This window comes from Amborella trichopoda, chromosome 10, assembly GCF_054954075.1.
Source record: "Amborella trichopoda isolate Santa Cruz 75 chromosome 10, AtrichopodaSantaCruz75HAP2 v2.0, whole genome shotgun sequence".
Lineage (NCBI taxonomy): Eukaryota > Viridiplantae > Streptophyta > Magnoliopsida > Amborellales > Amborellaceae > Amborella > Amborella trichopoda.
The window spans coordinates 36,494,594-36,519,255 of record NC_142345.1 but is presented as its reverse complement, the minus strand read 5'-3'; the positions used below and the strand labels follow the sequence as shown (position 1 = coordinate 36,519,255).

Genomic DNA, 24,662 nt, shown 5'->3' with positions numbered 1-24,662 from the left:
AGGTGGGCTCTAATTTGATTGTTTAGAGCCTTGGCTCTATACAAACCGCACCCATATATTTAAATTTGGGTATTTCTGCTTTCTTGTATTGTACTTTCATTACTTTAATGAATCTCTCATTTTCTCAAAAAATATCTTTAAACTTGGCTCGGGCTTCGGACTCAGCCCTAGATCGAGCTAAGTCATTTGTAGTGGAGTTGGTTGAGCAGAGTACAAGGCAAAAAAAGGAAAAAAAAAAAAGTCAAAAGATTTATAAAAGACTAATAATAAGGAAAAAAAGTAGAGAAAAATTCTACCAAGGTGGTCACAAGTAATCTTGGATGTGCAATTGGGTGGATGCATTTTGTTCCATTGAACCAGATCAAACTTCACGAGAAATTATCTCGAACTTTGTGATACATCAAAGCTATCCGATTTCACATCAGATGGTTTTAAGTAATTGTTACTTTAATCCAATTTTGATTTATACCTTGAAATATTCAAAAAACTAAAAAAAAAAAAAAAAAGAACGTAGAAAAGTCAATTAAGTTTTTTAACAAAAATAAGGTAGTATTAATCATTTTAAATATGGCCCGAGTTAGCTCTCGGAGTTTGCCTCAGCCATACATAAATCTGACTCGGCCGAGTTCGAATTCCAAGAACATTGGTTGATACAGGAAGAAATTTGTTCTGCCTACTCGCATTATAGTTGGGAATATAGCGATTTTCCATTAAAAAAAAGTTATTTTGTGTGTGACCAAAAGAAAAATGAATTAGAAGGGAAACGAATAACTTCATGTGTTTACACATAAGTGCAGATCTCACAATTCACCAGAAACTAAAAGAAAGAAATACATTAGTCAACTTTTTGAGTTAATAAAATAGATGCGTAGAAGATCTGAAATCTAAATCGTGTTTAGTGGGAAATAAAGAAAAAAACTTGTAATCCACTTTTGAAGTTAAAAAAAAGAAGAAGCATAGAAGATCTCATATCTTCATCATGCGTAGTTTCTTGACTTTAGACTTATCCCTCTGTTGACAATATCTATTGATTTCACATTACTTTAATAGTACTTATTTGATGGGGTATTGGTGAGTCAGCTACTGCATCTTATTAAAAGTGCCGTCTTCTTTGAAAATCCATCTTAGAGATCGGTGGATCTTGGATCTTAGAAATCGATTTTGGATTCAAAATTTGACATATTGGTAATCTTGATCACTGCTATTATGAATCTCGAAAAATAAAATAAATTTTTAAATAATATATTTTTTTGAATTTAATGTACTTTTTTTTTTTTTGAAATTCATTGTTGTGGTGGTCAATTTCATTTAAATGTAAAATTCTTAGAAAAAAAATCAGTGCTGAAATGAATATTTTGGTTGAGCATTAATAGAGGATTCTTTGACCTTTCACTATCAATTTTTCCATTTTGTTGTGTAATAATATCTATTCTTGTACAATCAATTTTTACATCTATTATTTAATGATAAGGATTTTCTACAAATAGACCATTTATTTTTTGTATAAAAGCTCACAACTATTCCTACTCATTAAATGTCAAATTAGATAGCTTGGGGTGAGTCGCAAAATCTGAGAAATGTTTTTTGGAATATTGCATCTAATCAATGACACACTTACACTACTTTAATAGTGTTTATTTCATGGGTTGGCTAACGCATCTAATTGAAGTGCAGTCTTCTTTGAAAATCCATTTTTTGAGATTGATGGAACTTGGATCTTAGAAATTTATATTGGATCCAAAATTTAACTAGTTAACAATCTTGATCGCACCGTCATGAATCTCAAAAACAAAATTAATTTTTTAAGTGTTTATTTCATGGGCTAGCTAATGCATCTAATTAAAGTGCAGTTTTCTTTGAAAATCCATTTTTGAGATAGATGGAACTTGGATCTTAGAAATTGATATTGGATTCAAAATTTAACAAGTTAACAATCTTGATCGCACCGTCATGAATCTCAAAAACAAAATTAATTTTTTAAATTATTTATTCTTAAGATTTAAATTCCACATTTTTTAAGAATCGTGATTGTGGTGGTCAACTTCATCTCCTTGTAAAATTTTAAATGCAAAATCAATTCCAAAATAAAGTATTGATAGAGGATTAATATGGATATGGATGCAGCAAAACTTTTTCCTTCTTTATTTGACCTTGCACCATCGACTTTTACATTCTATTGTTTAATATTATTCATACTAGCACTATCAATTTTTACACTTTATTGTTTAATAATATTCATATCTTATCTTGTTGATTCATGTGACAGCTCAAGATAGCTATGAAAGGCACTGCACTCAATCCCAAAGGATCTTGTGGCCTATAAATAGAGCACAAGGGACACTACACAAGATACACATACACACACATTGTCATCAAATCAGTAGTTGCATTTCACCTACTGAAATATGGCCATGACTGTGACCCCAAATAAGTTCTCTGTCCTCTTCTTGGTCTTGCTTCTCATTTCGGCCTCAGGTAAATAAGCACTACTTTCTCTCTATTTTCCAAATGAATAAGCCTTAGGGCATTAGGCTTTTATACTGAGAGAGATTTTGTGAGTAGATATTGTAAGCATCTATTGAGATCTCCAACCAGTTCTTGAGAGAGAGAGGGAGAGAGGGAGGGAGCATTTAAACCATATAAATAGGGGCCCAAAAAGGTTGGGTATATGCAGAGTCACAAGTTTCTTATTTTTGTGGTAAGAATGTTTTTGTTTGGTGACAATCGTTTCTAGCTATCAAATGTGAAATTAAGTGGTTTGAAACTTGTCAAAAAATTTGAAAAAAATGTGCTTTTCATATTTTGAACACGATCAATTAGCCCTAATTTATAATAATGTTATTTTTAATAACTAAATGTGACTGTGACCTTTTACCAAAGCACATGGTCTTACCTCCCGTGCCCTTGACCACCCGTTTTTGTAGGCCTACATTGCTTGTCAAACGTTTTTCCGGCAAATGAAGTTATATAAGTTTCATGTAACCCAACATGACTACTTGAGTTCTTTTAAGTGCCTCACTAGGTAACTTCTGCCCTGAGAAATTGAACACAAAAAATCAAGAACAAAAACTCTAATGTTTTTTTTTTTTTTTTGAATGTCAACAAAAATTTCATTAGTTCTACACGAAATTGGTGTACAACGAGTACAATATACTAAATTATACATCAAACTATACCCTCGTTGGAATGGACTCAGCATATAGGTGGTTAGGGTGGTAGTTGCCTTGACATGAAATCTTGAGTTCCATTTATACTATGGGTAGTGGACCTTCTCCCTACTTACAATTGGGTAGATGCATTTTGTTCCATTGAACCGGATCAAACTTCACGATAAATTATCTCGAACTTTGTGATACATCAAAGCTATCCGATTTCACATCGAATGGTTTTAAATAAATGTTACTTTAATCCAATTTTGATTTATACCTTGAAATATTTAAAAAACTAAAAAAAAAAGAAAAAAGAACATAGAAAGGTCAATTAAGTTTTTTAACAAAAATAAGGTAGTATTAATCATTTTAAATATGGCCCGAGTTAGCTCTCGGAGTTTGCCTCAGCCATACATAAATCTGACTCGGCCGAGTTCGAATTCCAAGAACATTGGTTGATACAGGAAGAAATTTGTTCTGCCTACTCGCATTATAGTTGGGAATATAGCGATTTTCCATTAAAAAAAAGTTATTTTGTGTGTAACCAAAAGAAAAATGAATTAGAAGGGAAACAAATAACTTCATGTGTTTACACATAAGTGCAGATCTCACAATTCACCAGAAAATAAAAGAAAGAAATACATTAGTCAACTTTTTGAGTTAATAAAATAGATGCGTAGAAGATCTCAAATCTAAATCGTGTTTAGTGGGAAATAAAGAAAAAAACTCCTAGTCCACTTTTGAAGTTAAAAAAAAGAAGAAGCATAGAAGATCTCATATCTTAATCATGCGTAGTTTCTTGACTTTAGACTTATCCCTCTGTGGACAATATCTATTGATTTCACATTACTTTAATAGTACTTATTTGATGGGGTATAGGTGGGCCAGCTATTGCATCTTATTAAAAGTGCCGTCTTCTTTGAAAATCCATCTTAGAGATCGGTGGATCTTGGATCTTAGAAATCGATTTTGGATTCAAAATTTGACATATTGATAATTTGATCACCACTATTATGAATCTCGAAAAATAAAATAAACTTTTAAATAATATATTTTTTTGAATTTAGTGTACTTTTTTTTTTTTTGAAATTCAATGTTGTGGTGGTCAATTTTATTTAAATGTAAAATTCTTAGAAAACAAATCAGTGCTGAAATGAATATTTTGGTTGGGCATTAATAGAGGATTCTTTGACCTTTCACTATTAATTTTTCCATTTTGTTGTGTAATAATATCTGTTTTTGTACAATCAATTTTTACATCTATTATTTAATGATAAGGACTTTCTACAAATAGATCATTTACTTTTTGTATAAAAGCTTACGACTATTCCTATTCATTAAAAGTCAAATTAGATAGCTTGGGGTGAGTCAGCAAAATCTGAGAAATGTTTTTTAAAATATTGTATCTAATCAATGACACTCTTACACTACTTTAATAGTGTTTATTTCATGGGTTGGCTAACGCATCTAATTCTTTGAAAATCCATTTTTTGAGATTGATGGAACTTGGATCGTAGAAATTGATATTGGATTCAAAATTTAACTAGTTAACAATCTTGATCGCACCGTCATGAATCTCAAAAACAAAATTAATTTTTTAAGTGTTTATTTCATGGGTTAGCTAATGCATCTAATTAAAGTGCAGTTTTCTTTGAAAATCCATTTTTGAGATAGATGGAACTTGGATCTTAGAAATTGATATTGGATTCAAAATTTAACAAGTTAACAATCTTGATCGCACCGTCATGAATCTCAAAAACAAAATTAATTTTTTAAATTATTTATTCTTAAGATTTAAATTCCACTTTTTTTAAGAATCATGATTGTGGTGGTCAACTTCATCTCCTTGTAAAATTTTAAATGCAAAATCAATTGCAAAATAAATTATTGATAGAGGATTAATATGGATATGGATGCAGCAACACTTTTTCCTTCTTTATTTGACCTTGCACCATCGACTTTTACATTCTATTGTTTAATATTATTCATACTAGCACTATCAATTTTTACACTTTATTGTTTAATAATATTCATATCTTATCTTCTTGATTCATGTGATAGCTCTAGATAGCTATGAAAGGCACTGCACTCAATCCCAAAGGATCTTGTGGCCTATAAATAGAGCACAAGGGACACTACACAAGATACACATACACACACATTGTCATCAAATCAGTAGTTGCATTTCACCTACTGAAATATGGCCATGACTGTGACCCCAAATAAGTTCTCTGTCCTCTTCTTGGTCTTGCTTCTCATTTTGGCCTCAGGTAAATAAGCACTACTTTCTCTCTAGTTTCCAAATGAATAAGCCTTAGGGCATTAGGCTTTCATACTGAGAGATTTTTGTGAGTAGATATTGTAAGCATCTATTGAGATCTCCAACCAGTTCTTGAGAGAGAGAGGGAGAGAGGGAGGGAGCATTTAAACCATATAAATAGGGGCCCAAAAAGGTTGGGGTACATGCATCGAGTCACAAGTTTCTTATTTTTGTGGTAAGAATGTTTTTGTTTGGTGACAATCTTTTTTAGCTATCAAATGTGAAATTAGGTGGTTTGGAACTTGTCAAAAAATTTGAAAAAAATGTGCTTTTCAGACTTTGAGCACGATCAATTAGCCCTAATTTATAATAATGTTATTTTTAATAACTAAATGTGACTGTGACCTTTACCAAAGCACATGGTCTTACCTCCCGTGCCCTTGACCACCCGTTTTTGTAGGCCTACATTGCTTGTCAAACGTTTTTCGGGCAAATGAAGTTATATAAGTTTCATGTAACCCAACATGACTACTTGAGTTCTTTTAAGTGCCTCACTAGGTAACCTCTGCCCTGAGAAATTGAAAGAACAGAAACTCGAATGTTTTTTTTTTTTTTTCCTTTGAATGTCAACAAAAATTTCATTAGTTCTACCCAAAATTGGTGTACAACGAGTACAATTTACTAAATTATACATCAAACTATACACTCGTTGGAATGGACTCAGCATATAGGTGGTTAGGGTGGTAGTTGCCATGACATGATATCTTGAGTTCCATTTATACTATGGGTAGTGGACCTTCTCCCTACTTACAACAAACTATGCACTTGTTGGAATGGACTCAACATATAGATGGTTAATGTGGTGGGTGCGATATATTGAGTTCCACTTATACTACGGGAAGCAGGCCTTCTCCATATTGAAATGAAAAAAAAAAAAGGAAAAAAAAAGAAAAACCCAAGTAAAAAAGAGCAACCAACCCATTCATAGCCATTTTATTTCCTGCTAAGTTGTATGCCTCTTTTTTCCTCTAAATGAAGATTTCTTCTCTTCTGGGTGCAGAGTTTAGAACAGGTGATGCCAAGGTTTGCCAAAAGAAAAGCCAAACATGGTCAGGAGAGTGCGGGAATACCAACCATTGCAAGACCCAATGCCAAAAATATGAGGACGCCAGGTTCGGAGCATGCCACAGCCAAGGATTTGGACATGCATGCTTTTGCTACTTCACTTGCTAGAAGCCATGGCATATATTATCACTATGACTATAAAAAATTATGACTTGGGAATCCTAGTAATAACTATTGTAGTCCCAAACATAGATTATTAGGGATTTTAAATAAGTGGGATCCCTCCACAAGTGGAGTAGATTTAATTTGAGTCCTAGACCTAGTGTTTACTGCCTTTCCTGTGTTTTTTATTGTTTGTTCTGAGCACAAAATGTTCCACTTGTCATGTATTGTTGGGTCTTGTGTTCCATGAGCATGTAATGTCATGTGCTAAGCTTTGTACTTGCTTGAATTTGTTGTGTGCACTGTCCATACAATCCATATATGCGACCTTACCATTCACTCCCCCCTCTCCCTCTCTCTTTATATATAAGGTTGCGGTTTGTATAGAGCGGAGGCTCTAACAATCAAAGTAAAGCGCACCTTCGAGAAATATGGTTTCAATATTGAAAATCTTTGTGATAGTCTTAAAATATATTTTTATATTTAAATACAAAAATTAAAGCTCCAAAAATAGTGTAGATCAAGCATATCTATGAAAACCTGAAAATTGACGATAAAAAAATGCATTTCAAGATACATTATTTTCAAAACTTGATATCTATTTTTTTCTCATGTCTATGCATCTTACTGTCGGGATATTCAATTTGAAGATATTTGAGCATTAAAACAATTTCTTCTAGTGAAAATTTTGCTGTGGGCCTTAATTTGATTGTTTAGAGCCTCGGTTTTGTATAAAAATTTTCATATATATATAAGGCTTTGTATAAAATTTTTCATATATATATATATATATATATATATATGAAAAATTTTATACAAAGCCGAGGCTCTAAACAATCAAATTAGAGCCTAACTTCAAATCGTGTCGAGAAATGTGGTTTCAATATTGGAAATCTTTATGATAGCCTTAAAATATATTTTTATCTTTATTTATAAAGTTTAATACTTTTAAAATGATGTAGATCGACAGATTTATGAAAACTTGAAAATCTTGAAAATTGATGGTCCAAATATACGTTACAAGATCCACTATTTTCAAAACTTGAAACCTATTTTTTTCTCGTGTTCTTGCATCTTGATGTCGAAATGATCGATTTGAGTATATCTGGGCATCAAAATGACCTCTTCTAATGAACGTTTTGAGGTAGGCTCCAATTTGGTTGTTTAGAGCTTTGCCTTTATATAAATTTTTTCATATATATATATATATATATAAATATATACATATGAAAAATTGTTTCATGTGGGTTGGACCACATTTTTACAGTATCCGGTCCAGAGGTACAAAGCATCCATCTTAATGATGGATGTAACTAGGTGGTCCATCTAAAAACAATTATAACTAACGGTCCAAATGTTTTTTTAATATAATTATTATTTCTAGTTTTGAAAAATTATTTATTTTTTTATATTCATAGTCCCCATGTTAAAGATTATATATTCTCCAAAAATTAGGATCAAATTATATTTAAAAAAGTATATTTATTGCCAAGCTCGCATTTCTACAATTTGTGGGTTGGCCGCATGGAAACCGCATCCTATATATAAGAAAGTGTTGAGGCTAGCCTACTAGCTCATATCTACATATGAACCCAAAAGCCCATATTGAATATGAGTAGATTTTACGGTCACGACTTCATTTTGTATTTATTTTAATTTTTTTTTACAAATCTAAATCACATGAAATTTTAGGCATTCATTCTTCTCATCATATATATATATGGGAAGTCACTACGCAATGCCTATAAACGAAAATGAACAATGTTTTCGTCCATAGGCTCGGCACCATCTGAATTTTTCAGACGATGATTATTTAAGATCGCCACAGACAATGCGCTGTCTGTTGCGGTTCTATTCAATAACCGCCTCAGACATATCACATCGATGACGAGGCGAAACACTTAAGACTTTTCTACACACACACACACACACACACACACACACACATATATATATATATATGGAAAAGTCTTCCCAACGCCTATAGGTGAAAATGAGCAGTGATTTCGTTTACCTTCATTACCGTTCAAAGTTCATCGCATGGTCACGATTGTTTGGTAGTGTTTCATTTTTAATTTTTTTTTCTACAGATCGGAATGATATAAAATTTGGAGCGTGTGACATCTTAGTGAGGCGTACCTAATAAAAATATAAAAACAATAATTTGTAAAAAACTATTTGACCAAAATACCCATGAAACTTTTTGGGGGTATTTTGATCAATTTATTTCATGTAAAGTATGTTTTTGATATTTTTTTGTAAATTCGCCCATTTTTATGAACACATGATTTAAATTTCAAGTCATTTCGATTTGTAGAAAAAAAAATGAAAAATAAACCACTACCGGAAAAATGTGACCATGCGATGAACTTTAAACGGTAATGAGGGTAGGTGAAATCATTGTTCATTTTCGCCTATAGGCGTTTTGTAGCATCTATATATATATATATATATATATATACAAATTTTCTGAATATGAAATTTGGTACGTGCCATCTTCTCATTGGGGCGCACCTATAAAAAATATTAACAATAATTTTTCGATAAAATATAATAACCAAAATACCCCTTGAAACTTTCAGGGGTATTTTGATTATTTTATTTTATTGAAATAAATTTTTTATATTTTTTCGTTAGTGCGAGTTTAATAGAGGAATGGACGTCCAAAATTTGGTGTCCAAATAGCTTATAGAAAAAAAATTTAAAATAAAACATGACATTGTGATTGGAGCAATCTTAGCTTTCCATTAAAAATGGATGGTTGGATAAGGGGGAGGATAAAACTTTTATGTTCCATGAGAAGCAAGGTGGTCTTTACTGCCTTTTACATAGACTAATGATATTTAAAGAATCTCCTTCAATTCAAGCTCTTTGCTAATTTGCAAATAGCAACTTGGGTTGGGTAGCGCTGGTTATGGGCTGGCCGGACACGGTCCGACCTTGAAAAAGTAGGTCATAGGCCACAAAATGTGGCCTGAGGACCAGGCTACCCCAGCCTGAGAGCTGGGCCTGAAATAGGGCTCGACAGGGTTGGCTTGGGGCTGGCCCTCTTTTTCCTTACTTATGCCAACATTCTTAGCATAAAGCTTACCTTTCCCACAATCACAATAGGAACCTTGCTTTGATCTAGTGGCTTTAGGTCGTAGTGGCAGGGAGTCTTGATTATTTTGGGATATTTCAGAACCATGATATCTTCTTCTATAGAAAGATCTCCCACCAGAGTTAGTTAATAAAGCCTCATTACAGCCCTCCTCTTTCTTGGATCCACTTTTTTACTCCAATTTTCCTCTTTAAAGAATTGCTTCTTCATGAATCAATAGTTTATAGCCTCTTCTATATGTGGCTGGCTGTCTTGGTATTTGAGTCAACACCAGTCCGATTTTTCAGGATGAAGGCGACTCGGGTTACCATTCTTATCTTAATGTGAATCACTTCTAATTGATCAAAAAGAACTTTCACCCAGAGGAAACTCAGTTATGGAGCCATTGTGTTGCTTACATGCTTGTAGCTCGACTTCAAAGAATATATTCTCGTGCCGCTCACCTATTCATGCACAATGGTGATCGATCCCAGACTACTTTTGCCCTGGTTGACAGAAGATTTGGATTACGTGTAGAGCCTTTCCTCTCCACTTTTCCATTGGTTACATCGCATAGGCCGAGCCCTAGAAAGTAGATTTAAGCCACGCCTTCCAATTCTCATGGTTCTTCTTCCAATTCTTATAGTTCTTCTCATGAAGAACTTTGGAAGCAATGGCACTCGATATTTATAGGCCAGAGTTTCTTTTGAGTTTGACTACTACAGTGAAAAGCATCTTACAATGAAACTTACTATGCCTTTGGCTTTGAGAGAATGAAGTGTCTGTACAACAGAGTTCAAGCAGTATATTAAACCTCCATCAGAGTTCACTCTCTGAACCTCAGTTTGCTCTAGACATTTGAGGAAATCCTAACCAAGGTGAAAATCACTCAGATGCAAACTTCGCGTGTAAATGCAACAAAGAGAACAGAGGAAACCTGAACCAAGGTGAAAATATCACCTACATTACAACCTCCAAATTCAATGGCCTAGCTTTGGTACCATGTTGTATATAAAAAGGTCATTAGAAGCTGTCAATGGTGATAGGGCAATCTTGATGATGCTCATGGGAAAAAAATTGAGAGAGAGAAGCAAACTCAAACGCATGATCTGTGGACTTCTATCACACTCCACTCTCAATCTGACAGTGTCTTCGAACCAGTTAAATCAATACCTATCCAATATGGGACTTCCAGAAGGAACCAGCATTCCTATTCCTAATGAACTTCTAAGCACTTTATAGTGCTCATGTTCAACATCTCTCTCCTTTCTCCCTTTGTGCAAGATAGAGGTAGCTTGTGCAAGATAGAGGTAGCATAAGATGTAAGCTTTATATTATTTGATGCAGGTGTACAAGCACATTGTTTGTGACATTCCTCAACTGTGACAGATTACTAGCACACTATGTCATCGATAAGGTATTTAGAAATTGGACAGGAGTCCCAGAAATTCACTGCATGAGTGATTTTTATCTTGGACTGCATTGAATAGAATATTTGTCTTCAAAAACCTTCAATCAGCAAAGCTAGAGGGGGTTTATATTGGATAACTCTAGAAAAGATCATCTTGTTTAGGGACTAAGCAAGGACGTCATAGAAAGAGAAGCAGTGGTCACCTCTTAAAGGCTTGGAACAATCTAAAGAATTCGATTGAAGGCAAAGGTTCAGGTCGTAAAATCGTAGAAAGAGAAGCTGTGGTCACCTCTTAAAGGCTTGAAACAATCTAAAGAATTCGATTGAAGCCAAAGGTTCAGGTTGTAAAAGATCGGACAATTGGCCTCTCATATTATGGATTTTCGTGTCGAGAAGTTGGAAGGGTTATGCATTGCCACGTACAAGTTAGATGATGCCAAAATGAGAAAACTGCCTTGGAGGTAAGGATCAAAACCCTGTAACCACATGATGGGGATTGAGGTCCATGGGGTTTCATGTTAGTTGAAATTTTGTTAGGGAACCTTAAGCAGTCACTAATTGAACACAATGGAGGACAATACTCTTTTTGTATGACATTTGAAGTAACCATGTAACAAGGGGATACCATGGGATATTGATAACATCAATTGGGTATAATATAAGAACCTTTATTTTTATACCTAAATATTTTATCCCTAAACTCCTACCCATTGAAGTATTGTCATAAGATTCGATAAAGTTTATTTTGGACTTTTTGACCATTCAAGGACATCTCCAACCATCCCATCCCATTTCAAATCTAATGATCGATGATGATTGTGACTATCTTATACCAAAAAATAAATTAGCTCGTATATATTCCCACATCAATTGGAACATTGGTTATACTCAGCACATTTTGGACCTTTCTTTATGTCTATGCTTTGGGACTACTTTTACTTGATGAAATCTTCTGCACACCTACTCGGTACGCGACCTCCTTGCTCTCCACAGTGCTCAAAATCTAATTCCTGTTTGGTTCCTTTTCACTTCATTATGATAAAGGGAGATACAATAATAAACGAAAAAATTAAAGTTTGAGAAAAAATATCCTGTGAAAGTTTACGAATGAATCCACCCAAAAATATCTTTTCATGAGAACTTTATTCATTTTCTTACAAAGAGGGACCTTTTCCCTTTAAATACAATTGAAATAAATAAATAAAAACACATTTATCTCTCCTTCTAAAACTCCTTTCTTTCCTAAAAAAGATAATCTTTCTAATTATATGTTTATCAAAAGTTTGATTTCTAACTAAAAGATTAACTTTCTAAAGTTTAGAACATATCACCTAAGTTAGTCATTCCTATATCTACCAGATAACTCCTAAAATTCTAAAATAAATATCCTTTTTACCCCTCAAATCTCCACAAAAAAGAACAAAAACAAAAAAACCTAATTTTTATTTACATCACATAAGCTCCTCAGTCAGTTTTTTTGGGTGTTCATTCAAACCATGAGTGACCAAGGCGAATCGGCAGTAGGAACATAGCTGCCTTGTCCTCACTTTGTTTTTTAGCTCCATAAGTATCATTGGCTACCCTTTATCAGTCCATTAAGAATCTAAAGAGTCCTGACGGACATGTGCTAAGTCTCTATGCTTGACACTTCTATACTTCGTTGATTTGGAAGATTAATTTGGACATGTTTAATCTTAATTTTTCATTTAACTGATTCCCTATACTTTGGGAAAAGCATATTGCTGTTACCCTTGAACCTTTGGCCAACCTGTTGAAAATTTTGAGAAGTTAAATGGGAAAAGCATATTGCTGTTACCCTTAAACCTTTGGCCAACCTGTTGAAAATTTTGAGAAGTTAAATGGGAAAAGCATATTGCTGTTACCCGTTGAAAATTTTGAGAGGTTAAATAGACGACAATGATGCCTTCCTGGAGCTTCAACTTTTTGAAAGTTTTCATGATAATTTTTTTTATAGGTATGGAATTCATTATCTTCATTACCCTAAAGGACAAATTAAAAAATTTTACAGATTTATTTTCTAAACTTTGATAGTGAGAAGTGAATCCGAAAAGATGCACTAAAATGGTTTAGAAATGCAAAGATGCTCTAAATTGGATTTTAATTTGTACTATTATCACCAGAATGACACCTGGTTTCAAAAATAAAAAATTTGAAGAACATTAACCCAACGATGAACAGAGAAAATCATTTGGACATTGTACAATTAAGTATCATGGTTTTGTTGGGATTAGCTTTTATTGCTTGATAGTCCTCAACTGCAACTGCTCTCTCTTTCTCTCCCCCCCAAACCAAAGAAAAAAACACCACCACGGTAAACAGCAAACCCTGACTACTGCTTATAACAAAAAAATTTGTTTTGCGCACTTGTGTTGCAATGGGTACACTGCAGAAGTCGAGTGCATTATGCCTCAGACTCACCTTTCTTTAGCCTTTCCACCATCTCATCTCTATCGATAAAGCGATCAAGTACATCTCCATCAGGAACTATGCAATCTTCAGCTCGCCCAAACCATTCATATCGATGCTTCGCGATATAATCATAGATAATGTCCCTTACTGGAGTAGGGACTACCAAAAAGATGCTTAGTGCAGAATAAGGGAGTGGCAAGTAGGACAAAACTTTCAGTGCCGCTGCAACCATTTACAATCAAGTGTTAAGTTGCATTCTGAAACACAACCTTCAATTGTGATACTAGAGTTGGAAGTAAGAAAATAAATGGTAGAGCAGAAATTCTTATGCGTTTATTGTATGACAAACAATTTATGAAATTTGCTTATTTTCATAGTGAAGCTAGGAGACTTAGGTGTTAGTGCTCCTGCTCAAATCCATTGAGATCTCTTCAAGATGAAGTACAACAGATAGAAGGATACAGCCTAATACTCAATGTTGCATGTCATCATGATCTACAATAAGGAACTCCGTCATAATAGAGACAAAAGAAAACACAACCAAAGCAATCAACTCCCTAGACTACCCAGAAAGCAAATTAAATAAACAAATGATTTACCATCTAAATGAGAGCAAATTAAATAAAGAAAGCCTCTGTGTAGTTGTATAGGAGGACCAAGGTTCAAGAGAGCAGATGAATAATTCTCTATTGGAAGAGAAGTCTCACTTAATTATAGAAATCATGCTTATCTAAAAATATGATTATAAACCACAAAAGAGACGCAACGAGAGCAGGAAATTACTGAAAAACGTAATGAAATGAAATGAAATATTTGCCATCTTAAGTATATTTCCAGGAACATTTTCTTTTTTGAATATTTATGCTTGGTAGAGATCTAAGTGGACAAGACTGAAGAAACACAAGAGAGACGCAAGCAAGCAACGACAGTGAGAAATGTGCAGAAAAGATGGAAAGTATGTGAAGACAGTTCAACTGTAATGGTGATATTCTGTAGAAGCCTACACAGAGCCTATGACACATCACATTAACGTCATTGTCGATTAATCCATACATGCATGTCAGAGTATAATACAAAAACATTACGTGGCTTTATCAATCCTCTAGCTACAGATATCTTTGGCTATCAACCCGACCACTACGTGTGTATTAAAATCAACAACCAGTTCTTCAGAAAGAAAGATTCAACTGAATAAATAAAACTAACTCTCCTACTGAAGAGGGCATTGAAATCATATAGGGGGCTTCATGGAAAAGAATATTGCTAGCAACTTCTCAATACATCAAGAGGCATCTCAGCTAGAAAGAAACGATACCGTCACATTACTTGACATATTTTTACATTGTACTCTATATTGCTCTCTCATTTTTTTTCTTCAAGTCAACATGTTTATCTTGGGTAATTCCCACATTTTCCACATTTCTATCATCTTTTTTTCAAATGTGCATGCCCTTTACTTGGGGGCAGTGTTTTAAAAAGCAAACCGCCCAGCACCTGGGCGGTCCAAAAGGCTTGGGTGGAGGCCTAGGTAGCCAAATTAGGCGCATATCCCTAGGCGCCCGGGAACCCGCCTAGGCGGCCGCCCAAGGTCAGCCCCCTGCCCAAGGGCGGAAATGTCCCTCGTTGATGGCATTTTTGGGTCTTTTGTTTTTTAATACTAAAGAGGGAAAATTGTGGGTTTTAAGTTCATTTGAAACCTAAAACCCATTAGAGCCTATTTTGGAGAGAGAAAAACCCCAAAAAACAATTTCTTTCTACTGGGCCGCCTAGGCTTTGGGCGGCCTGGACCTCCAGCCGCCTACCGCTTTTTGAAATACTGCTTGGGGGAAAAACTTTATATAGAGCTGATGCTCTAAACAATCAAATTAGAGCCCACCTCAGAAATTCACTAGAAGAGGTTGTTTTGATGCGCAAATATCCTCAAATTGATCATCTCGACATCAAAATGCATGGACATGAGAAAAAAATGGATTTCACGTTTTGGAAATAGTGCGTCTTGTAACGCATTTTGAACCGTCAATTTTCAAGATTTTCATAAATCTGCTCGATTTACAGTATTTTTTAAACTTCAAATTTTATAATTAAAGATGAAAATATATTTTAAGGCTATCGAAAAGATTTCGAGTATTGAAACCACATTTCTCGACACTATTTGAAGGTGCACTTTACTTTGATTGTTTAGAGCCTCGGCTCTATACAAACCACACTATGTGCCATTGTGCCTTGTATCAAATGTGATGTCAAAGGACTAATTTACAGACCAATACAGAAGAGGGGGGAACATCAAAGTCCCTCCTGGCTATGGTGTACACATCACAAAATTTTGGGCTGACATTTCTTGCAAATGCATCTGCTGCTTCTTTAACCTCCCCCCCACACATGCTTGAAGGGTACTCATTGTGAACTTGTAATCTCAGGAATTTGGTTAAAAATAGGTTCTAATCTCCAGGGAAAAAGGGATGTCCTAGAAGCTCAAGAAATTATATTCTGGGAATTCCCTTCCGGGAGGCAAAAGTGAACCAAGTTGGTGCCAAAAAGTTTCATGCCTTCCAATAAAGCCAATAACTCTGCTAACGTGGGGTTTGCTGTACCGATAGAGCTCGAGAATGAGTGCAAAAGCTGAGACGAGAATAGGCCCCTATACCATTCTAGTCCAGGATTGCTGAGGGAGTGGTCATGAAAATTTAATTTGACGACACCTGTCTACAGGAGGACCCAGATTTTTCATCTTAGAACAGTCATCACAACTTTGAGTTTGGAATGACTTTCCAGTTTCGCATGAAATCCACCGGTGCGAAAACAGAAACTCCATTGTTGACGTGATTCGATCCTTGCACCCTTCGATTTGAGATTCTTGGCTTTCAAATATCCTATTATTGTGCTCCAAACCAATGTCAAATCATTACTAATAAGGGGCATGCCTACGAAGAAGTCCCAAGGAAGGATATGGGGAGGAGAAATGCACCAAAAATAACTGTGGACCGTTTGGGGCATAACCCTCACCCAACCAAAGCACTAGAGAAATGAGGCCCAACATTGAGCCATGTATAAAGAAGTGATCTTTGGTTTCCTCGACCTCTTTACACATAACACAACAATTGGTAAGAGTGACTCTTTCTATAATAGATCACTCATGAGAGCGTTCTTGGACAAAACCACCCATTGAAGGCTTAGATTTTAGGGGGACCAAGAAAAAACTCGGGGTGCAATCGGGCCGATTCAGGTCTGGTTTGGGCCAGTCCTGAAGCCAACCCGACCTGTCCAAGGTCGATTGGACCTAGACCTGACAGGTTGGGTCAAGGTCAAAATATAATAACAAAATAAGAAATACAAAAATATATTACATATATCACTTAATATAAAACATATGTTTATATAGAAACTAACATGCAGGGTCGGGCCCGACCCTACCCGATGATGTCCAGGCTGAATCCGGACCTGACCCCACTCTTGAGTCCCCGTACTTTTGGACCCGGACCCGATCAGTCTAGTCTAAAAGCTGGAACTAAACCATGACTCAAGTCGGTAGGACCCACCAGGCTCACAGGTTGACCTGACCAAATCGACAACTCTAGAGAAAACCAAGCTTTGTATGCTATGACCAGGGTGTAGAGTCTTTGGTCGAGGGCATGGTAGAAGGATGATATTGAGAAAGAGTCGGCGGGGGTAGGAACTCACACCATTCCATCTCTCCCAAATTACGGAATGTGACACCCCCTCAGAAGATATAGCAAAGATGCTGGTTCAATTATTTTCGGATCCACTGGGTTCCTCCTTAACCTAGGGGTCCGAACCAACTGACCTCTCACAACTTTGTAAGATTGGCTGCATTGACTTTTTGGACCACAACAAATAAGTATAAACTTGGTGGAAAGAAGCTAAAGTAGACTCCCCTACCCTAATGTCCTTCCGCTGCCTGATCTTCTACCTAGATTAATAGAAAAATGGATACAAATCACGGATGAGACTAAAGAATCCCTTTTCCATGCTTCAGAGGAATTTGCATTGGTTGAGCCCTTGGATAGCCATCCAAAGTCATTTACCTGTATCTATGGTGGACAACATGCTGCCAAAGGTATCCTTCTGAGTTTGCAAAGTGGCACAACCACTAGCCAAGTAGCACAGTGTTACAATCTTTGAGGTTTCCATTGCTCAGACCCCTGCATCTTTTAGGTCTACAAACAACAAGTCATCCAAGGGGAACTTTTGTGCCACACCCATCCCTGAGCACAAAAAATTTCTCATCAGACTCTCTATGTGATTGACAATGACAATGGGCATCCTAAGTCTTAAAAAAATTAAATTTTAAAATTCTAAAAAATAAAATTTGTCAAAGTCATCAATAAGTAATCCGTCCATGAAAACTTTACTATACTAACATAATTAAGTCAATCAATTTTAGATGTCTCATGACTCTCATCCCAACATCCAAAGTTAAATACAACATAAGGCAAAAACAAAAAATGATTAAGGCATAATATAGTCGCTAGAATAATTCAAAATTAAATATAAGACATGGTAGAGTCATTAGAGTTAATCTAAAAGTAAGGAGTTTGGGAAGGTGCCCCGAGTCAGGTAGCCATGCATCGTCATCATCATCATCTGTGGCGGTGTCCTCATTATCTGTCTCTTTGAAAATCTCATGAAAATGAACCAAGTTGTTCAAGATTAATTCCACTACAATCACGCTTTTCACTTTCATGAGATGCAGTCATCATCTTCGAGTTCACTCATATGTAAACCAAGTCGGTTAATATAGTTAGCATCAATCTATTCTTTTTTTTAGTTAGTATTGCCTCAAAAGCATTCCAATTTCTTTCATATGCTAATGAACAAGAAAGATAAAGACTTTGTTGATAAAGATGTTGTTATATATTCATAAAATTTTGTCCAAAGTTTTTGTACCAATTTAGTGCAAAGAGATGAGTAACGTGGCATTGTGTAACAAACACCAAAATTGATACACGTATTTATCATATTAACAAATGATTGTGCATTGATAACATTAAATGCAATATTATTCATGATGAATGCACATGCAACTTCTTTATCAACAAAGTCTTTATCTTTCTTGTTCAACAATGATGGTAAATAACTTGTTGCAAATCAGAATTGAACTTTGATCAACATTTTGAGTGTACGATGTAATTTTATTCTTCTTCTGTGGAGGCTTAGAAGATACCTATGTGTCACTCATACAACCAAAGCTTGTACAATATCAGGTACTTGAGGGTAGGATTTTATATCATTCCCTTGTTCTCTTGAAAAATGACACTTGAATCTTGTTATCCCCGCAGAAAAGCCTTCACCACAAATTTGCAATACAATATGGGCATTGCAATTTTGCGTAAAATATTTTCAGTATTGTAAGATAGTTGACAACTCTTGGCATATTTTAAGAAGTTTAATTATTACAATTCTTGACATATTCTAAGAAATTTTATTGGAATATCAAATACCAATTCCCTTATATAGAGAATATTGATATACATGTCTTGTGGGTTCCACTAAATATGTATTTCTATCTTTTGCATTTTGATATTTCTAGTATCAAACTTGCTTATCGATATTGTCTTATTTAAAAAATAATAATTTGTATTGCAAATTTTGTGATGAAGGCTTTTCTGTAGGGATTACAAGATTCAAGTATCATTTGTCAAGAGAACAAGGGAATGATATAAGACCGTGCTCTCAAGTTCCTGAAGATGTACAAGCTTTGGCTGTATGTGCGACACATGAGGTATCTTCCAAGCCCCCAAAGAAGAAGAATAAAATCATATCATACACTCAAAATGTTGATCAAAGTTCAATAGGCCTAGGTAATTTTAATGCATCACTTGATGCCTCTACTAGCAATACTCATTTGCAACAAATTTTTTTACCAACATTGTTGAACAAGAAAGATAAAGGCTTTGCTAATAAAAAAGTCGTCCGTGAACAGTATTGCAATTAATGTTATCAACACACAATCGTTTGTTAATATGATAAATGCATGCATCAATTTTGGTGATGGTTACACATTACCAAGTTACTCATCTCTTCGCACTAAATTGGTACAAGAACTTAAGATAGAAGTTGATGCATATGTAGCTTCAATAAAGAAGTTGTGAGTTCAATCGGGATGCACTTTGATGTCAAAGTTGTGGTCGGATATGAAAAATCGGCCTTTCCATAATTTCGTTGTTCTTGTCCAAAGGGGTCAATGTTTATAAATGCATTTGAGTAATCTGAGCATAGAAAAACTGCATTATTTCTTCAAAAGGTCCTTCTTAAAGTCACTAAGGAGTGAGGTCCACAAAATATTGTTCAACTTGTGATTAACAATAGATCAAATTATGTAGTTGTTGGAGATATAATAGAATCGAAATTTCTTCATATTCATAAATCACGGTGTGCTGCCCATGGGATAGATTTGCTTCTAGAATATATTGATAAAGAAGTTACTTGGGTAAAAGATGTCATAAAGGGTGCTATGTTTGATAGTGGATTTTTTGTGTCGGAATTCTATTATTTTAGATTTAATAAGAAAGCACACAAATTGAAGGGAACTGAAAAGGTATGGTAAAACTAGATTTGCTGCTAACGTTTTGATGGTTCAGTCCATATTGCAAATAAAATAGGGTTTGAGATTGATGGTTGCATCTTCTAAATGGAGCACTTTAAGTTATAGCAAGAGTTAAAATGGGAAAAAATTCATAGAAATAATTCAAAGCTCAAAATTTTGGAATGATGCGATAGATATAATCACCACATCAGAGCCTCTTATTAAGGTGTTTTGTTTGGTTGATAGTAACGGGTCAACCATGGAAGGTACAAAGGGCAAAGGAAGTACTAAAGAAGAATTGTAATGGCAATGAATCTAGATATCTTGAATTGCTAAAGAATTTCGGAAAAAGGCGAAAGGAAAATACAATTCATCCCATTCATGATGCTGCTGCATTTCTTAATCCATCTTTAATGTAAAGTGGGTTTGTTAAACTTGAAAATCATGAAGTGAAGGCTAGCATTGCCTTGATTTCAGATACAATGATTTCCAAAGAGACAAAAATGCATTTTTTCAGAGTTGTTTAAGTATCATATTCAGGATTCAAATGTATTTGATGGTGTTGCAATGGGATTATTGTCAACAACTCATCCTCATAAGTATCTTCTTGACACGAGATTATGGACAAACACAAATAGAGACCAACACATTCCAGTGCATTCCAAAGCTTTACAAGCAAAGGGAATACATAACGAAAGTATATTTTTGTCCCATAATGATGTAGGAATAAGTAAATAACTGCTTTTTTGAGCAAAATCCTAAATTCAAAATCTCCAGATAATTAAGCAGTAAAATTCCAGCAACCAGGTGGATTTTGTAGGTCCTTGACAAAAAAAGAAAGGAATCACACATCACATCTGATTGATTCTTCTAAAGCAATGAAAGCCAAGGAAAGCAAGGCATGTAAGCCATTGTGCCAATGAATCGAGGCCATGGCCGCGTAATTGTCCGCGGACTGAAGAGATGTTATGGTCACACAACATTTCTGATGAAATCTAAAAAATCATGGACCTAAGTTCGACAATAAATATCTGTTTATAGATCCTAAAACAAGACAGAATATAACCTCACAATGTAGTTCAGGCTAAGTAGGAAGCACATAAAATTGATACCGAAAGTAAGGACAACCAAATTTCTGGGTACATAGTAGCAGTGTTACATCATTGATGCCCAAGAAATTATTGCCGCCCTCCCAAAACTTCCAGATACACAAACCTTTCTCATTCAAATCATGCATCACAATGTAAAAGAATATAATATAAATTCTATATAAACATTTGAAATAGCTTTTTTCCTTTTTTTTTGGGGGAGGGGGGGGGGAGGAGAGAGAGATTCATTATGCAAAAAATATAAGAATCAATAACGAAAGATAAAATGGGTATTTAAGAATCCACCTGTAGATGCTTGATGGCATGGCAATCCAGGGCCTTCAACAAACAAGAACCTACGAAGAACAGATTGTCGATCAAGGCCACAGAACAACAAATAAGGCTCGGCAGCCCTCGATTGGAGGGCACAGAACTTAATCTTTCGATGCTTGTCGGCTTTGATCACGGCCCGGACCCCTGCATTAAAAGATCTCTCCATTGAGAAAAAAAAAAACTATCCAATAGTTTCGAGAGCCCAAGCCAAAGAATCATGCCTTCTTTATACAATTTTATTCATCAAAATATTAGTTGGCTTTGGAGAATAAAAGCAAAGAATTTCCGATTCGACTGGGTATGGAGAATCAAAGCCAAAGAATATTGGGTTTTTCATTTTTGCTCAAAAACTATTGATTGGGTGTAGAGAACAAAAAAAGAAAAAAAAAGTTGGAATTTTTTATCATTTTTGTTGCGGTACCTCTGTGACAAAGATGACAGACGCCATCATAAATGACCACTCCTGGCTGTAAGAGGCCTGGTAGAGCTGCAACGCTTGGCGAGGAGCCCATGTATTGGTACATTGTCCTCGCCCATGGTCGAACAATCCCTCCACTCATAGATTGATATAAACACAGAGAGAGATTTCAAATAACCACTCGAGAGAGATTTCAAATAACCACTCGAGAGAGAGATTTCAAACAACCACTCGAGAGAGTGACCTGTACATCTGTAGAGAATCGCCAGTTCGACGAAGCGAAAACGATTAAAAGGGTTTCATTTTCACTCCATGGGAGCATCTCCAGTCCTTTACGCCAGTATTCCAAGTGCTTCTGAAAGTGCGTTTATGCTCCCAATAGAGCACTGTGTATATCTGTTCCGTTGGGTGAAAGAGCTATTTCAAAGGGCTATTTTAAGGAGATATAAAGAAGGAAAAAGTTTATGCAAGGATGCCACATCTTAATAATGTAGAACTACGGATGCCCCTTAAAAATCTATCGAAAAAATCGTTTTAATATTATAATAATATAGGACTACGGATGCCTCTCAAAAATCTATCAGAAGGTCGTCGTTTTAATATTGGAAATCCGTTTGATTTATAATCTCGACGTCAAAATTTATGACTATGGAAAATAAAATTTTTTTTAAAAAATATTCATATAAACCTCATTTTCACCTTTTAGTTTTTTTAAATTCAAAATTTCAAAACTATCTTCTAACCTCCGATAACTTTATCTATTATTTTTCCAACTTTTAACTCAAATAAATTAAAAAATACATCTTTTTTCTAACTTTTTCTAGCCATTCTGCTGCCCATTTTCACCATCCTTCACCCCCATTTCCGCCACCTCATTGCTCCCTCTCTCCTCCTCTCTCACTCCCCTTCCCTATTCTCCACCTATCACTTCCCTCTCCCTACTCTCTGCCCCTCAGTCTTCCCCTTCAGTCTTCTCCGCCAACTGTCAAACCCTTCTCACCACCCGAAATCAGGCAGCAACCTCGCAGCCGCGTCCTCCAACCCACCACCAGCTGCCATCGTCGTCACCTCACTGGCTTCCTCTCTGCAACGTCCCACTTTCTCTCTCACCTCACTGGGTTGCTTTCTCTCTAAGGTTGCTTTCTCTAAACTTTTATCTCTCTAAGGTTGCTTTCTCACCTCACTGGGTTCCAAGGTTTGATCAGGTCAGGGTAAGATAAAAGTTTTTTCCATCATGTTTTTGGCCAGAATTAGACCAGAAAGTGGGGCTCTACATGGATTCTTGATGTGGGTTTGGGTGCTTTGTTTAATTAGGCGCTGGTTTGATTCTTGAGTTTTTTTTTTTTTGGTCTATTTATTGTTGTAGCTTCACGGATTTTATAGTGAAATTTGGGGGAGAATGGCTGGATTTTGGCTGGAAAGTGAGCACAATAGGCTGGTTTATAGTGGTGATGGGGAAATTCGCTGGTTTATCAGAGGTTTTCTTTTCTTGGGTTGAGCAGGGCGCCGGAATTTATTATCGGATGATTTGGCCAGAAACTTTCCCCGGAGAATGAGGATTGGTGATTTTCTTGAGGTGGGTTTTAGGGGGTTTGTGATTTTCTTTACCTGGAAAGCCTGAATGGCCGGAATTTTGCTGAGAATTGACGGAGGTTTTTGTTCCTCTATAACCACCAACGCCCCTTTTTCTCTCTCTAAGATCACCACTGCCGCTGTGTTGCTGCCCCTTTTACCTCTCTCTCTGTTGATCGGGCATTTTACTCTCGCCCTCTTGAGCAGTAGCCTCTCTCTCTAGATGGGGGATCCCAACAGCAAACCTGATTCACTACTGTGAATGCACCTTTCAAAGTATATCAAAACGTGTTCTCTTGAAGCGCTCTGTCACCAGTTTCGGTGCCGCAAAATTATGGCCGGAGGTTTGAGAGGTCGATAGGGGGAAAGAGAAAGGAAATCATGACGAGAGAGGGCTTTAAAAAACATTGTTTTTTACAAATTTGTTTGGGCCAAAACATTTAATAAAAAATAAATAAAATATGTTTACGTTAGAAGATATAATAAAGTGAATTTTTACGTAGTAAGATAGGTTTTACAACTTCAGGAGAAAGGAAAAATGAAAGTTGAAAATAAAGTATGTGGTGATATTTTCTCAAGATTTTAAGTCTTATAAATAGTAAATTTTATAACATATTATCTACACCATTCATTTCAAGATTGTGATATGTTTATAGATCAACGTGATTTTAACTATTTTTAAAATTTATAATTAGATATAAAAAATAGATTTTGAGATAATCCTAATAACATTTTACATCAAAATTATATACCATGATAAAATTTGAAGGTGCACATTGCCTCGATACCTATGGATGCCTCCATATGCAAATTGCACCTTATAAAGGATATTTATTTTTAATACAAGGAGGTCATGGATAGAGCAAGATGGTGGACTAAGATTCATGTAGTCGGTCTCAAATGGTTGAAAAAAAAGGTATGATGATGATAATAATAAGAAGTTCATAATCACTTTTATTGTTAGATATTGAATTGAACGACTGTAAACATGTCATTGACTAGACTTAAAATTCAAAAAAAATTTCAAACTTTGTAACATATTTTAGGTCATCTAATTTAACATCCAATATATAAGAATGATTGTGATCTCCTTGTAAGAACGGAAAATATCCTTAGTTACAAAAGGAGAACCGGAAAAAACATTTAGCATA

General features: G+C 35.3%; 1 protein-coding gene across 4 annotated transcripts; it reads right to left on the bottom strand.

Moving 5' to 3' along the window:
- Window positions 1-13,363: 13,363 nt before the first annotated feature.
- Window positions 13,364-23,910, bottom strand: LOC105420137 (Putative thiol-disulfide oxidoreductase DCC). Of its 4 annotated transcripts, none has more exons than XM_088849898.1 (5): window positions 23,548-23,910; window positions 21,943-22,335; window positions 21,495-21,665; window positions 17,600-17,779; window positions 13,364-13,778 (listed from the first exon to the last, which is right to left on the bottom strand). In XM_088849898.1, exons 4-5 carry the CDS (start codon window positions 17,703-17,705, stop codon window positions 13,549-13,551), a joined length of 336 nt encoding a protein of 111 aa, XP_088706024.1. In that variant the 5' UTR covers window positions 17,706-17,779; window positions 21,495-21,665; window positions 21,943-22,335; window positions 23,548-23,910; the 3' UTR covers window positions 13,364-13,548. The 4 variants fall into 3 exon arrangements, 3 of the variants coding, with proteins under 3 accessions (XP_088706024.1, XP_011620912.1, XP_088706025.1); XM_011622610.3 differs by lacking the exon at window positions 17,600-17,779; XM_088849899.1 differs by lacking the exon at window positions 21,943-22,335 and having other exon boundaries at window positions 23,548-23,897.
- Window positions 23,911-24,662: the final 752 nt, after the last annotated feature.

Coding starts and splice junctions, on each gene's coding strand:
- LOC105420137 (XM_011622610.3), bottom strand. CDS start 22,081: ATGAGTGGAGGGATTGTTCGACCATGGGCGAGGACAATGTACCAATAC. Junction 21,666..21,942: donor CTGTCATCTTTGTCACAGAG/GTACCGCAACAA, acceptor CTTTTAATGCAG/GGGTCCGGGCCGTGATCAAA. Junction 13,779..21,494: donor ATGCCATCAAGCATCTACAG/GTGGATTCTTAA, acceptor AAATGGTTGCAG/CGGCACTGAAAGTTTTGTCC.